The sequence below is a fragment of the Cyanistes caeruleus genome, chromosome 38 (genome assembly GCF_971803275.1).
Source record: "Cyanistes caeruleus chromosome 38, bCyaCae1.hap1.1, whole genome shotgun sequence".
In the NCBI taxonomy this organism is placed as follows: Eukaryota; Metazoa; Chordata; class Aves; order Passeriformes; family Paridae; genus Cyanistes; species Cyanistes caeruleus.
In genome coordinates, this window is record NC_141739.1 from 487,916 (window position 1) to 502,570 (window position 14,655).

The 14,655-nt window shown below is 48.2% G+C and overlaps 2 protein-coding genes across 7 annotated transcripts in view; one reads left to right on the plus strand and one right to left on the minus strand.

Moving 5' to 3' along the window:
* Positions 1-2,775, minus strand: part of STRN4 (striatin 4) — a 26,753-nt gene extending 23,978 nt beyond the window's left edge. Inside the window, exons 1-2 of one of the 4 annotated variants that reach the window (XM_086871945.1) lie at positions 2,520-2,775; positions 818-921 (exon numbers count right to left, since the gene is read on the minus strand). In XM_086871945.1, the coding sequence (XP_086728071.1) occupies positions 818-921; positions 2,520-2,714 (299 nt within the window). In that variant the 5' untranslated portion in view covers positions 2,715-2,775. Of the gene's footprint in view, positions 1-817; positions 1,385-2,519 lie in introns of all 4 variants that reach the window. The other 3 variants (XM_086871947.1, XM_086871943.1, XM_086871944.1) reach the window with 3 other exon arrangements.
* Positions 2,478-8,614, plus strand: FKRP (fukutin related protein). Of its 3 annotated transcripts, XM_086871950.1 has the most exons (3): positions 2,478-2,619; positions 5,713-6,229; positions 6,298-8,614. In XM_086871950.1, the coding sequence occupies exons 2-3, from the start codon at positions 5,997-5,999 to the stop codon at positions 8,606-8,608; spliced, it is 2,544 nt and encodes an 847-aa protein (XP_086728076.1). In that variant the 5' UTR covers positions 2,478-2,619; positions 5,713-5,996; the 3' UTR covers positions 8,609-8,614. The 3 variants fall into 3 exon arrangements, with proteins under 3 accessions (XP_086728076.1, XP_086728074.1, XP_086728075.1); XM_086871948.1 differs by having other exon boundaries at positions 5,713-8,614; XM_086871949.1 differs by having other exon boundaries at positions 2,535-2,619; positions 5,560-8,614.
* Positions 8,615-14,655: the final 6,041 nt, after the last annotated feature.

Below are 14,655 nucleotides of genomic sequence, written 5' to 3' on the forward strand. Positions count from 1 at the left end.
TGATTTTTGGGATTTTTTGGGAATTTTTTGGTTGATTTCTGGGAATTTTTGGTTGATTTTTGGGATCTTGGGGGAAAATTTGGGATTTTTAGGGATTTTTTGGGGATTTTTTTTGGGTTTTTTTGTTGATTTTTGGGATTTTTGGGGGGGATTTTTGGGAATTTTTTTGTTGATTTTTGGGTTTTTTTGGGATTTTTGGGGGGATTTTGGGGGGGATTTTTTTGGGTTTTTTTGGGATTTTTGGGGGGATTTTTTGGGAATTTTTGGGAATTTTTTTGGGTTTTTTTGGGATTTTCGGGGGGATTTTTTGGGAATTTTTGGGAATTTTTTTGGGTTTTTTTTGGATTTTGGGGGGGATTTTTTGTGGGGATTTTTTGGGAATTTTTTGGTTGATTTTGGGATTTTTTGGGAATTTTTTGGTTGATTTTGGGGCTTTTTAGAGAGAATTTTGGTGTGATTTTTTTACCAGTTTTGATGTTTTTTTGGGTGTTATTTTCTGGATTTTAGGGCTTTTTTGGGATGGATTTTTATGATGATTTCAGGTGATTTTGGGGTGAAATTTTAACAAATCCCAGGATGATTTTGAGGCAATTTTCATGGATTTTTGTGCAATTTTTGAGACCCTTCCCTGACCTTTTTTAAGCCAATTTTTGGAGAATTTCATACCAATTTTTTCCCTTCCCTCAACCCTTTTTCAACCAAACTTTAGGTTTTTCCCCCCAAATTTTGACACCTTTTTTTGCCTGATAATTTTTACCATTTTGGGGATTATTTTTAAGATTTTTAGGATTTTTTTAGGATTTTTTTTCCTCCTCACCTCTCCTGTTTGAGGGCGAATTCCAACATCCGGATCCTCCGCACCAGGTCCAGCTTCAGGTTCTCCTGCCCCTTGCGCTCGCCCTGCAGGAACGCCACCTGCGCCTTGGGGACATTTGGGGACATTTGGGGACATTTGGGGACCCTTGGGGACACTCAGAGACCCCCAGGGACATTTGGGGACCCTTGGGGACATTTGGGGACCCTCAGGGACATTTGGGGACCCCCCAGGTCCAGCTTCAGGTTCTCCTGTCCCTTGCGCTCGCCCTGCAGGAACGCCACCTGCGCCTTGGGGACATTTGGGGACATTTGGGGACATTTGGGGACATTTGGGGACCCTCAGGGACATTTGGGGACCCCCCAGGTCCTTCAGGTTCTCCTGCCCCTTGCGCTCGCCCTGCAGGAACGCCACCTGCGCCTTGGGGACATTTGGGGACATTTGGGGACATTTGGGGACACTCAGAGACCCCCAGGGACATTTGGGGACCCTCAGGGACATTTGGGGACCCCCCAGGTCCTTCAGGTTCTCCTGCCCCTTGCGCTCGCCCTGCAGGAACGCCACCTGCGCCTTGGGGACATTTGGGGACATTTGGGGACATTTGGGGACATTTGGGGACATTTGGGGACCCTCAGGGACATTTGGGGACCCTTGGGGACATTTGGGGACCCTCAGGGACATTTGGGGACCCTTGGGGACATTTGGGAACATTTGGGGACCCTCAGGGACATTTGGGGACCCTTGAGGAAACTCAGGGACACTCAAGGACCCTTGGGGACATCCAGGGGGTGACATCGGTGACAGAGAGTGTAACCTTCCCAGTGTTCCCAGTCACCTCCCAGTCCCCCCAACATCCCTCCCAGTATCCCCAGTATCCCAAACACCCCTCCCAGTATCCCCAGTGTCCACCCAGTGCCCCCCCAGTCCCTCCACCACCTTTCCCAGTCCCCCCAGTCCCCTCCCAGTATCCCCAACACTCCTCCCAGTTCCTCCAGTGCCCTCCCAGTCCCTCCCAGTGCCCCCCCAGTCCCCCCCAATCCCCTCCCAGTATCCCCAGTGTCCCCCCAGACCCCTCCCAGTCCCTCCACCACCTTTCCCAGTCCCCTCCCAGTGCCACCCCAGTTCCCTCCCATTATCCCCAGTCCCTCCCAGTGCCACCCCAGTGTCCTCCCAGTATCCCCAGTCCCCTCCCAGTCTCCCCAGTCCCCCCAGTCCCCTCCCAGTCTCCCCAGTCCCCCCAGTCCCCCCCCAGTCCCCTCCCAGTCTCCCCAGTTCCCTCCCAGTGCCCCCCAATCCCCTCCCAGTGCTCCCCCAGTCCCCCCAGTCCCCCCCAATCCCCTCCCAGTATCGCCAGTCCCCCCCCAGTCCCCTCCCAGTCCCCTCCCAGTGCCCCCCCAGTCCCTCCCAGTCCCCCCAGTTCCCTCCCAGTGCCCCCCCAGTCCCTCCCATTCACCCCAGTCTCTCCCAGTGCCCCCCAGTCCCCTCCCAGTCTCCCCAGTCCCCCCCAGTCCCCCCAGTCCCTCTCCCGCCGTGTCCCGGTCCCGTCCCCCGCCCCCTCCCGGTGTCCCCACCCCCTCTCCCGCCGCCCCGGCCGCCATTTCCTGCCAAGATGGCGCCGGTGCCGCTCCCCGGTGCCGCTCCCCGGTGCCGCCGCCCCCCCCCCGCCGCCGCCTCCCCCTCATGAGGGCGGCCCGGCCGCCATTACCTGCAGCTCGGCCCTCTCCGCTTCCCAGCGCCCTTTCTCCGCCTCGAACCGCGCCCACTCGTGCTGGATGAAGTGCAGGATGCCCGGCAGGCTCAGCCCGGTTCGTGCCGGGGGTTCGGTAGCGGCGGAGGAGGCGGAGGAGGGGGGAGCCGGTGGAGCCGGGGCCCGCAGCGGCGGAGCCCGCTCGGCCGCCATGGCGGCTGCCACAAAGGGAGCCAATGGAGGCGGCGGCTTCCTGCCACAAACGGAGCCGGAAGTGGGCGGGGAGAGAGGCGGGGCCTAAACGGGAAGGGGGCGTGGTTTAAGTGATGGGGCGTGGCCAAAGGAGGCGCTGTTGCCGTGGCAACGGGGGGGGTTTGGATTTTAGGGACTTTTTGGGGGAATTTTAGGGAATTTTGGGGCGATTTTTTCGGGTGTTTGTAGCAGATTTTGGGAGGGATTTTTGGGGTGTTTATAGGAGATTATAAAGGGATTTTTGGGGTGTTTATTGAGGATTTTAAAGGGATTTTTGGGGTGTTTATAGCAGATTTTAAAGGGGGTTTTTGGGGTGTTTATAGCAGATTTTTGGGGTGTTTATAGCAGATTTTTGGGGTGTTTATAGCAGATTTTAAAGGGGATTTTTGGGGTGTTTATAGCAGATTTTAAAGGGATTTTTGGGGTGTCTATAGCAGATTTTTGGGGTGTTTATTGAGGATTTTAAAGGGATTTTTGGGGTGTTTATAGCAGATTTTAAAGGGGGTTTTTGGGGTGTTTATAGCAGATTTTTGGGGTGTTTATAGCAGATTTTTGGGGTGTTTATAGCAGATTTTAAAGGGATTTTTGGGGTCTTTATTGAGGATTTTAAAGGGGATTTTTGGGGTGTTTATAGCAGATTTTTGGGGTGTTTATAGCAGATTTTAAAGGGGGTTTTTGGGGTGTTTATAGCAGATTTTAAAGGGATTTTTGGGGTGTTTATAGCAGATTTTAAAGGGGGTTTTTGGGGTGTTTATAGCAGATTTTTGGGGTGTTTATAGCAGATTTTTGGGGTGTTTATAGCAGATTTTAAAGGGGATTTTTGGGGTGTTTATAGCAGATTTTAAAGGGATTTTTGGGGTGTCTATAGCAGATTTTTGGGGTGTTTATTGAGGATTTTAAAGGGATTTTTGGGGTGTTTATAGCAGATTTTAAAGGGGGTTTTTGGGGTGTTTATAGCACATTTTTGGGGTGTTTATAGCAGATTTTAAAGGGATTTTTGGGGTGTTTATAGCAGATTTTAAATGGGATTTTTGGGGTGTTTATAGCAGATTTTTGGGTGTTTATAGCAGATTTTAAAGGGATTTTTGGGGTGTTTATAGCAGATTTTTGGGGTGTTTATTGAGGATTTTAAAGGGGGTTTTTGGGGTGTTTATAGCAGATTTTTGGGGTCTTTATTGAGGATTTTAAAGGGGATTTTTGGGGTGTTTATAGCAGATTTTTGGGGTGTTTATAGCAGATTTTTGGGGTGTTTATAGCAGATTTTAAGGGGATTTTTGGGGTGTTTATAGCAGATTTTAAAGGGGATTTTTGGGGTGTTTATTGAGGATTTTAAAGGGATTTTTGGGGTGTTTATAGCAGATTTTAAAGGGATTTTTGGGGTGTTTATAGCAGATTTTAAAGGGGGTTTTTGGGGTGTTTATAGCACATTTTTGGGGTGTTTATAGCAGATTTTAAAGGGATTTTTGGGGTGTTTATAGCAGATTTTAAAGGGATTTTTGGGGTGTTTATTGAGGATTTTAAAGGGATTTTTGGGGTGTTTATAGCAGATTTTAAAGGGGATTTTTGGGGTGTTTATAGCAGATTTTAAAGGGATTTTTGGGGTGTTTATAGCAGATTTTTGGGGTGTTTATAGCAGATTTTAAAGGGATTTTTGGGGTGTTTATAGCAGATTTTTGGGGTGTTTATTGAGGATTTTAAAGGGATTTTTGGGGTGTTTATAGCAGATTTTTGGGGTGTTTATAGCAGATTTTAAAGGGATTTTTGGGGTGTTTATAGCAGATTTTAAAGGGGATTTTTGGGGTGTTTATAGCAGATTTTTGGGGTGTTTATAGCAGATTTTAAAGGGATTTTTGGGGTGTTTATTGAGGATTTTAAAGGGATTTTTGGGGTGTTTATTGAGGATTTTAAAGGGATTTTTGGGGTGTTTATTGAGGATTTTAAAGGGATTTTTGGGGTGTTTATTGAGGATTTTAAAGGGATTTTTGGGGTGTTTATTGAGGATTTTAAAGGGATTTTTGGGGTGTTTATTGAGGATTTTAAAGGGATTTTTGGGGTGTTTATTGAGGATTTTAAAGGGATTTTTGGGGTGTTTATAGGAGATTTTTAATTGGATTTTTCGGGTGTTAATAGGAGATTTTGGGGGTGATTTTTCAGGTGTTTAAAGGGGATTTTTTTAGGTGTTTATTGAGGATTTTAAAGGGATTTTTGGGGTGTTTATTGAGGATTTTAAAGGGATTTTTGGGGTGTTTATTGAGGATTTTAAAGGGGATTTTTGGGGTGTTTATTGAGGATTTTAAAGGGGATTTTTGGGGTGTTTATAGCAGATTTTAAAGGGATTTTTGGGGTGTTTATAGCAGATTTTAAAGGGATTTTTGGGGTGTTTATAGCAGATTTTAAAGGGATTTTTGGGGTGTTTATAGCAGATTTTTGGGGTGTTTATTGAGGATTTTAAAGGGATTTTTGGGGTGTTTATAGCAGATTTTTGGGGTGTTTATAGCAGATTTTAAAGGGGTTTTTGGGGTGTTTATAGCAGATTTTAAAGGGATTTTTGGGGTGTTTATAGCAGATTTTTGGGGTGTTTATAGCAGATTTTTGGGGTGTTTATAGCAGATTTTAAACGGATTTTTGGGGTGTTTATAGCAGATTTTTGGGGTGTTTATAGCAGATTTTAAAGGGGGTTTTTGGGGTGTTTATAGCAGATTTTTGGGGTGTTTATAGCAGATTTTTGGGGTGTTTATTGAGGATTTTAATGGGGATTTTTGGGGTGTTTATAGCAGATTTTAAAGGGATTTTTGGGTGCTTACAGGAGATTTTTGGGGCCTCTCCAGAATTTGGAAAAACTTCTGGCTCATCCCCAGAAGATTTTTTGGGATCCAGAGAACCCCTGAGAGCATCCCTTAATTACTTTATTAACCGTTATTAATTAATAATTAATAATTAATAATCATCTCATTAACAGCGCCACCTCGTGGAGGAGCTCGGCCAGCGCCACCCCCTTCCATTAACCCCCATCAAACCAATCAACGACGCCGAGTTAATTAGCGGCTTAATTAATTAATTAGTGAGCTAATTAATTAATTAACGGGTTAATTAGCTAATTAACCATGAGGGTCACCCCTTGCCAGGCCGCTCTGGCCGTCGCCATCGCCTTCAACATCCTCCTCCTCCTCTGCTCCCTCCTGGCCCCTCCCTGCCGCCACCACCCCCGGGGTGTCCCCAGGGGTGTCCCCAGGGGTGTCCCCAATGTCCCCAGGGGTGTCCCCAGGGTCCCTGGGGGTGTCCTCGATGTCCCCAGGGGTGTCCCTGGTGTCCCCAGGGTCCCTGGGGGTGTCCCTGATGTCCCCAGGGGTGTCCCATGGGGTGTCCCCAATGTCCCCAGGGGTGTCCCTGATGTCCCTGGGGGTGTCCCTGATGTCCCCAGGGGTGTCCCATGGGGTGTCCCCAATGTCCCTGATGTCCCCAGGGGTGTCCCCGATGTCCCCAATGTCCCCAGGGGTGTCCCTGATGTCCCTGGGGGTGTCCCTGATGTCCCCAATGTCCCCAGGGGTGTCCCCAGGGATGTCCCTGGTGTCCCCAATGTCCCTCGGGGTGTCCCTGATGTCCCCAGGGGTGTCCCCAATGTCCCCAGGGGTGTCCCTGATGTCCCCAGGGGTGTCCCCAATGTCCCCAGGGGTGTCCCTGATGTCCCTGGGGGTGTCCCCGATGATGTCCCCAATGTCCCTGGGGATGTCCCCGAGGGTGTCCCCAACGTCCCCGACCCTGTCCCCGACATCACCGTCATCCTCCGCGACTTCGACGGCCCCGACCACGACGTCGCCGCCACCTCCCGTTCCTTCGCCGGCGTGGCCGGCGTCCCCGTCCTGGTGGCCACCGAGGTGTCCCCCGACCCCCCGGTGCCACCCACGGCCGGCGTCACCGTGCTGTCCCTGCGGCCGGAGCCTCACCGGCCACCCCCGCGGCCGGAGCTGGCCGTCAGGACCCGCCACGTGGCGCTGGTGCCGGACGGCGCCCGAGCCGCGCCGGCGCTGCTGCGGCGCATGCGGAACCTTCTGGAAGCCGCCTCGGGCGGCGCCGTCAGGGTGGTGGCGGCGGCCGTGGGGCGGCGGCGGCGGCCGCGGTGTTTGGAGGCCGAGGTGGACATCAGGGCGTGGACGGTGCGGTACGGGTACGGCCAGGGGGGGAGTGACCAGTGGGGTGACCACGGGAGTGACCACGGGAGTGACCACGGGAATGAACAATGGAGTGACCACGGGAATGACCAGTGGGGTGACCACGGGAATGACCACGGGAATGAACAATGGAGTGACCACGGGAATGACCATGGGAATGAACAATGGAATGACCAGTGGAGTGACCACAGGGGTGAACAATGGAGTGACCACGGGAATGACCAGTGGAGTGACCACAGGGGTGAACAATGGAGTGACCACGGGAATGAACAAGGGAATGACCACCAGAATGACCACCAGAATGACCATCAGAACAACCAGTGGAGTGACCACAGGAATGACCAGAGGGATGAACAATGGAGTGACCACAGGAATGACCACGGGAATGAGCACCAGAATGACCACCAGAATGACCAGTGGACTGACCACCAGAATGACCAGAGGAATGACCAGAGGACTGACCACCAGAATGACCAGAGGAATGACCAGAGGACTGACCACCAGAATGACCAGAGGACTGACCACAGGAATGACCAGAGGAATGACCACCAGAATGACCAGAGGAATGACCACAGGAATGACCAGCGGACTGACCAGAGGAATGACCAGAGGACTGACCACAGGAATGACCAGTGGACTGACCAGAGGAATGACCAGAGGACTGACCAGAGGAATGACCACAGGAATGACCACAGGACTGACCAGCGGACTGACCAGCGGACTGCCCACCACGGTGCCCTCTGCGGCGCCCTGGACGGAGCCCCGCTCGTTCTCCTCCTCCGCACCCGCGACCTCTTCTCCCTGCCCTTCCCGCTGACCCGTCCTGTGGTCACTTCCCTGTCCCTCCAGGCCTCCCTCCGCGGCTGGCGCTTCCTCCTGCTGCCGGACGCTTTCCCCTCCGCCTCTCTGCCCCCTCCCTCCCTTCACTCCCTCTGGAAAACCCAAACCTCCCTGGAAAAACAACACCGGGACCTCCTGGATCGATTCGGCCTCAAACTCGAGGTTCTGCCGGACGGCCGCCAACGCTGGCACGGCTGCACCAAATCCACCCCGCGTTGTTTCGGCACCATCCGCTCCCAAACCCCTTCCTACCTGCTGGCCGGCCGCTGGACGCCTCCCTGCTGCCTCCGCGCTCTCCGCTTGACCGCTCGCCACGTCCTGGCTCAGCTGGACGCGGCCGGAGTCCGGCACTGGCTGGAGGGGGGGTCCCTCCTCGGCGCCGTCCGCTCGGGCGACATCATCCCGTGGGACTACGACGTGGACGTCGGCTTTTACCGCCAGGACATCCCCAAGTGCCGCTGGCTGGCGGCCGTGGCGGCCACCGGACGACCCCTGGAGGACCCCCAGGGGTTTTTTTGGGAGAAAGCGGCCGAGGGGGAATTTTTCCGCGTCCACTTCAGCCGCTCCAACCGGCTCCACGTGGATCTCTGGCCCTTCTACCCCCGGCAGGGCGGGGTGATGACCAAGGACACCTGGTTGGGTCACGGGCAGGACGTGGAGTTCCCCGAGAGGTTTTTGGTGCCTTTGGGCGCCGTGGATTTCGCCGGAGTCGTGGCCAAAGCCCCCAACGACCCCCGGGGGTTCCTGGAGTTCAAATTCGGGCCGGGGGTGATCGAGAACCCCGAGTACCCCAACCCCGAGGTGCGCAGGTTGGCGCAGGATGTGGGGAATAAAAGCTTGGGGTGAGGCCGAGCTGTGGTTGGAGTCGCTTTTGGGGTGTCTGGGGTCATTTTTTGGGGTCACTTTTGGGGTGTATGGAGTCATTTTTGGGGTGTTTGGGGTCACTTTGGGGTGTTTGGGGTCACTTTTGGGGTGTTTGGGGTCACTTTTGGGGTGTTTGGGGTCACTTTGGGGTGTTTGGGGTCATTTTCTGGGGTGTTTCAGGTCACTTTTGGGGTTTTTGGGGTCATTTTTTGGGGGTTTGGGGTCAATTTTGGGATCCCTGTGCCATCCTCAGGGTGTCTGGGGTCACTTTTGGGGTGTTTGGGGTCACTTTTGGGATGTTTGGGGTCAATTTTGGGATCCCTGTGCTATCCTCAGGGTGTTTGGGGTCGCTTTTGGGGTGTTTCGGGTCACTTTGGGGTGTTTGGGGTAATTTTGGGGTGTTTGGGGTCACTTTTGGGGTGTTTGGGGTCACTTTTTGGGTTTTTGGGGTCACTTTTGGGGTGTCTGGAGTCACTTTTGGGGTGTCTTGGGTCATTTTTGGGATGTTTGGGGTCATTTTTTGGAGTGTTTGGGGTCACTTTTGGGGTGTCTGGGGTCACTTTTGGGGTGTTTGGGGTCACTTTTTGGGTTTTTGGTGTCACTTTTTGGGTTTTTGGAGTCACTTTTGGGGTGTCTGGAGTCACTTTTGGGGTCCTGCCACCTTTGGGGTCCCTGTCCCACCCTTTCCCCCCCGTATTTCCTCAATTTTCCCCAATTTTCCTCAATTTCCCCATTCTCTCAATTTTTCCCCATTTTTCCCTCAATTTCCCTCAATTTTCACCATTTTTTCCCAATTTTCCCCATTTTTTCCCCATTTTTCCCAATTTTTCCCATTTTTCCCTCAATTTCCCCCATTTTTTCCTCAATTTTCCCCAATTTTCCCCATTTTTTCCCCAATTTTCACCATTTTTTCCCCATTTTTCCCTCCATTTCCCCCATTTTTCCCCAATTTTTCCCCTTTTTCCCCCATTTTCCCCATCCCTATTTTTTTTTTTAATATTCCCTTGGAATTCCCCGCCCCAAAACCCCCCAAATTCCCCCCAAAAAAATCCACTCGGAATTGCGAAATTAAGAATTTTTATAACAAATCCTCGGAGAAATGAAGAATTCCAGCTTTTTTTTTTATGTTTTTTTTGTTTGTTTTTTGGTTTCTTTTGGGAATCTCAGGATTCCGAAAAAATTCCCAGCTGGATAAAAAAAAAAAAAAAGAAATTCCCGGGATTTTCTTTATTTTTTGTTTTTTTTTTTGTTGTTATTTTGTCCTTTTTTTTTTAAATTTTTTTTACCAAAAAAAGTTTCGGATCCAACGCCGGGAAAACAAAAAAAAAACCAAAAAAAAAAGAAGGAAAAAAATTCCCAAAATTCTTGGAAAAATCCCCCCACTCCCAAAAAATTCCAAATGAACCCAAAAATAAATTGAAAATAAATTAATTTAATAAATTATATTTATTTAATAAGTAAATTATAAGTTTTAAAAAATTTGTCCCCAAAAATTAATTAAAAAATCCCGTGGAAATGAAATAAAAGAAGGAATTTTATATAAAAATGGAATAAAATTTATTAAAGAATATAAAAGAATTTAAATAAAAAGGAATGAAAAGAATAAATAGAATAAGGAATGGATAAATAATAACTAATTAATAACTAATTAAATAAATCTTTTAAAAGTTCAAGTGAAAATTAAATTAAGAAATAAATTTTATTAAAAATTAAATAAAAACCAAGAAAAATAAATAAACCTTTTAAAAATTCAAATAAAAATTAAACTTAAGAAATAAATTTTATAAGAAATTAAATAGAAATAAGAAGTAAAAAGAAATCTTTTGAATGTTCAAATAAAAATGAAAAAATATATTTTATAAGAAATTAAATAATAGAAAATAAGTAATAAAAAGAAATAAATCTCTTATGAATGCAAATAAAAATAAAAAATTAAAATTATAAGAAATTAAATAAAAAAGAAAAATAAGAAAATATTTTTAAAAATTCAGATAAAAATGAAATAAAAAAAATATAAAACTCCCATAAAGACTAAATTAAAAAAACCCCAAATTTTATTTAAAAATTAAATTTATTTAAAAATGCAATAAATTAAATTTAAAAATCAAATGAAATAAATAAATTAAATTCAGCGAGGAAGAACCAATAAATAATTAGATAAATAAATAAATCTATTAATAAATATTTTTTTAAAAAAGAATAAACTCAAATAAAAAATGAAATAAAAATTAAAGTAAAAATAATAATGGAATAGAAATAATCATAAAAATAAATAGAAATAAAATAAAAAGAATAATCAAATAAAAATAATAATGAAAAAATAAAAGTGATAATAATAATAAAATAAAAATTAAAGTAAAAATAATAATGGAATAAAAATAATCATAAAAATAAATAAAAATAAAATAAAAAGAATAATGAAATAAAAATAATAATGAAAAAATAAAAATTAAAATAATAATAAAATAAAAATTAAAGTAAAAATAATAATGGAATAAAAATAATCATAAAAATAAATAAAAATAAAATAAAAAGAATAATGAAATAAAAATAATAATGAAAAAATAAAAATTAAAATAATAATAAAATAAAAATTAAAGTAAAAATAATAATGGAATAAAAATAATCATAAAAATAAATAAAAATAAAATAAAAAGAATAATGAAATAAAAATAATAATGAAAAAATAAAAATTAAAATAATAATAAAATAAAAAAAATAAAAATATAAATAATAATAAAAATAAAATAAAAAAAATAATAAAATAATAATAAAATAATAATAAAATAATAATAAAAATAAAAATAAAAATCCAATTTTGGGATTCACAAACTCCAGGGGAGGGGAGGAAGATCCAAAATTCCCAAAGAAAAAAAAATTCCTGACGAAAAAAAATTCCCCAAAAAACAAAAAATTCCCAAAGGAAAAAAATTCCCCAAAAAATAAAAAATTCCCCGAAAAAAAAAATTCCTGAAGGAAAAAATTCCCCAAAAAATAAAAAATTCCCCCAAAAATAAAAAAATTCCCGAAGGAAAAAAATTCCCGAAGGTTTTCCGTGGACAAGGATTTTAAAAAAATATCTTTGAAACCATCTGAGCTTAAAAATAGACGCGAGTGAAGCTTAAAATCCCACCCGGAGACGCCGGGAGAGCTCCGGACGAGTCCCTGGAGCTCCCCCCGCTTCCGGATGGTTCTGGAAGCCTTGGGGTGGATCCAGAGGGGTCCTGGGAGAAGTTCCAGAGGTTCCTGATGGTTCTGGAGAAGTTCTGGAGGTTCTGGAAGCCTTGGGGTGGATCCAGAGGGGTCCCGGGGGCGGTTCCGGAGGTTCCTGATGGTTCTGGAGAAGTTCCAAGAAGTTCCAGAGGTCCCGGGAGCGGTTCTGGAGGTTCTGGAGAAGTTCTGGAGGTTCCTGATGGTTCTGGAGAAGTTCCAAGAAGTTCCAGAGGTTCTGGGAGAAGTTCTGGAGGTTCTGGAGAAGTTCTGGAGGTTCTGGAGGCCTTGGGGTGGATCCAGAGGGGTCCTGGGAGCAGGTCCAGAGGTTCCTGATGGTTCTGGAGAAATTCCAAGAAGTTCCAGAGGTCCCGGGAGCAGTTCTGGAGGTTCCGGAGAAATTCTGGAGGTTCCTGATGGTTCTGGAGAAGTTCCAAGAAGTTCCAGAGGTTCTGGGAGAAGTTCTGGAGGTTCTGGAGAAGTTCTGGAGGTCCTGGAGGCCTTGGGGTGGATCCAGAGGGGTCCTGGGAGCGGTTCTGGAGCTTCCTCCGGGTTCTGGATGGTTCTGGAAGCCTTGGGGTGGATCCAGAGGGGTCCCGGGGGCGGTTCCAGAGGTCCCGGGGGCGGTTCCGGAGGTTCCTGATGGTTCTGGAGAAGTTCCAAGAAGTTCCAGAGGTCCCGGGAGCGGTTCTGGAGGTTCTGGAGAAGTTCTGGAGGTTCTGGAAGCCTTGGGGTGGATCCAGAGGGGTCCTGGGAGCGGTTCCGGAGGTTCCTGATGGTTCTGGAGAAGTTCCAAGAAGTTCCAGCAGTTCTGGAGAAGTTCCAGAGGTTCTGGGAGAAGTTCTGGAGGTTCTGGAGAAGTTCCGGAGGTTCCTGATGGTTCTGGAGAAGTTCTGGAGGTTCCTGATGGTTCTGGAGAAGTTCTGGAGGTTCTGGAGCAGTTCCGGAGGTTCTAGATCGGTTCCGGAGGCTCCAGAGGTTCTAGAGCGGTTCTAGAGCGGTTCTAGAGCAGTTCCGGAGGTTCTAGAGCGGTTCCGGATCGGTTCCGGATCGGTTCCAGAGGTTCCAGAGCGGTTCCGGAGGTTCCAGAGCGGTTCCGGATCGGTTCCGGAGGTTCTAGAGCGGTTCCGGAGCTGCTCCGGAGGTTCCAGATTGGTTCTGGTGCGGTTCCAGAGCTTCTGGAGGCCTTGGGATGGATCCAGAGGGGTCCTGGGAGTGGTTCCGGAGCTTCCTGATGGTTCCGGATGGTTCTGGAAGCCTTGGGGTGGATCCAGAGGGGTCCTGGGAGCGGTTCTGGAGGTTCCTGATGGTTCCAGATGGTTCTGGAAGCCCTGGGGTGGATCCAGAGGGGTCCTGGGAGCGGTTCTGGAGGTTCCTGATGGTTCCGGATGGTTCTGGAAGCCCTGGGATGGATCCAGAGGGGTCCTGGGAGCGGTTCCGGATGGTTCCTGATGGTTCCGGATGGTTCTGGAAGCCTTGTGATGATCCCAGGAGGGTCCTTGGATCTGTTCCAGAGATTCTGGAGACGTTTTGGAGGCTCTGGATGGTTCTGGAAGCCTTGGGATGATTCCAGAGGTGTCCTTGGGGCGATTCTGGGGCTCCCGGAGCAATCCCAGAATTCCCGGAGCAATCCCAGAATTCCCGGAGCAATCCCAGAATTCCTGGAGCAATCCCAGAACTCCTGGAGCAATCCTGAATCTCCTGGAGCAATCCTGGATCTCCTGGAGCAATCCCAGAACTCCTGGAGCAATCCTGGATCTCCTGGAGCAATCCCAGAACTCCTGGAGCAATCCCAGAATTCCTGGAGCAATCCCAGAGGTGTCCTTGGGGCGATTCCAGAACTCCCGGAGCCATCCTGGATCTCCTGGAGCAATCCAGGATCTCCACCCCAGATCTCCTGGATCCATCCCAGATCTCCTGGATCAATCTTGGATCTCCATCCCAGATCTCCTGGATCCACCCCAGATCTCCTGGAGCAGTCCCGGATCCACCCCGGATCTCCTGGATCAATCCAGGATCTCCATCCCAGATCTCCTGGAGCATTCCCTGATCTCCTGGATCCACCCCAGATCTCCATCCCGGATCTCCTGGATCAGTCCCAGATCTCCTGGAGCATTCCCAGATCTCCTGGATCCATCCCGGATCCACCCCAGATCTCCTGGATCCATCCCGGATCCACCCCAGATCTCCTGGATCCATCCCGGATCTCCTGGATCCATCCCAGATCTCCTGGGATCCATCCCAGATCTCCTGGAGCATTCCCAGATCTCCTGGGATCCATCCCGGATCCACCCCGGATCTCCTGGGATCCACCCCGGATCCACCCCAGATCTCCTGGGATCCATCCCAGATCTCCTGGAGCATTCCCAGATCTCCTGGATCCATCCCGGATCTCCTGGATCCACCCCGGATCCACCCCGGATCTCCTGGGATCCACCCTGGATCCACCCCGGATCCATCCCGGATCTCCTGGGATCCACCCCGGATCTCCTGGATCAGTCCCAGATCTCCTGGAGCATTCCCAGATCTCCTGGATCCATCCCAGATCTTCTGGATCTCCATCCCAGATCTCCTGGATCCATCCCGGATCCACCCCGGATCTCCTGGGATCCACCCCGGATCCACCCCAGATCTCCTGGGATCCATCCCAGATCTCCTGGAGCATTCCCAGATCTCCTGGGATCCATCCCGGATCTCCTGGGATCCACCCCGGATCCACCCCAGATCTCCTGGGATCCACCCTGGATCCACCCCGGATCCACCCCGGATCTCCTGGGATCCACCCCGTCTCTCCCACCTCCCCACCCCCACCCCTTCCA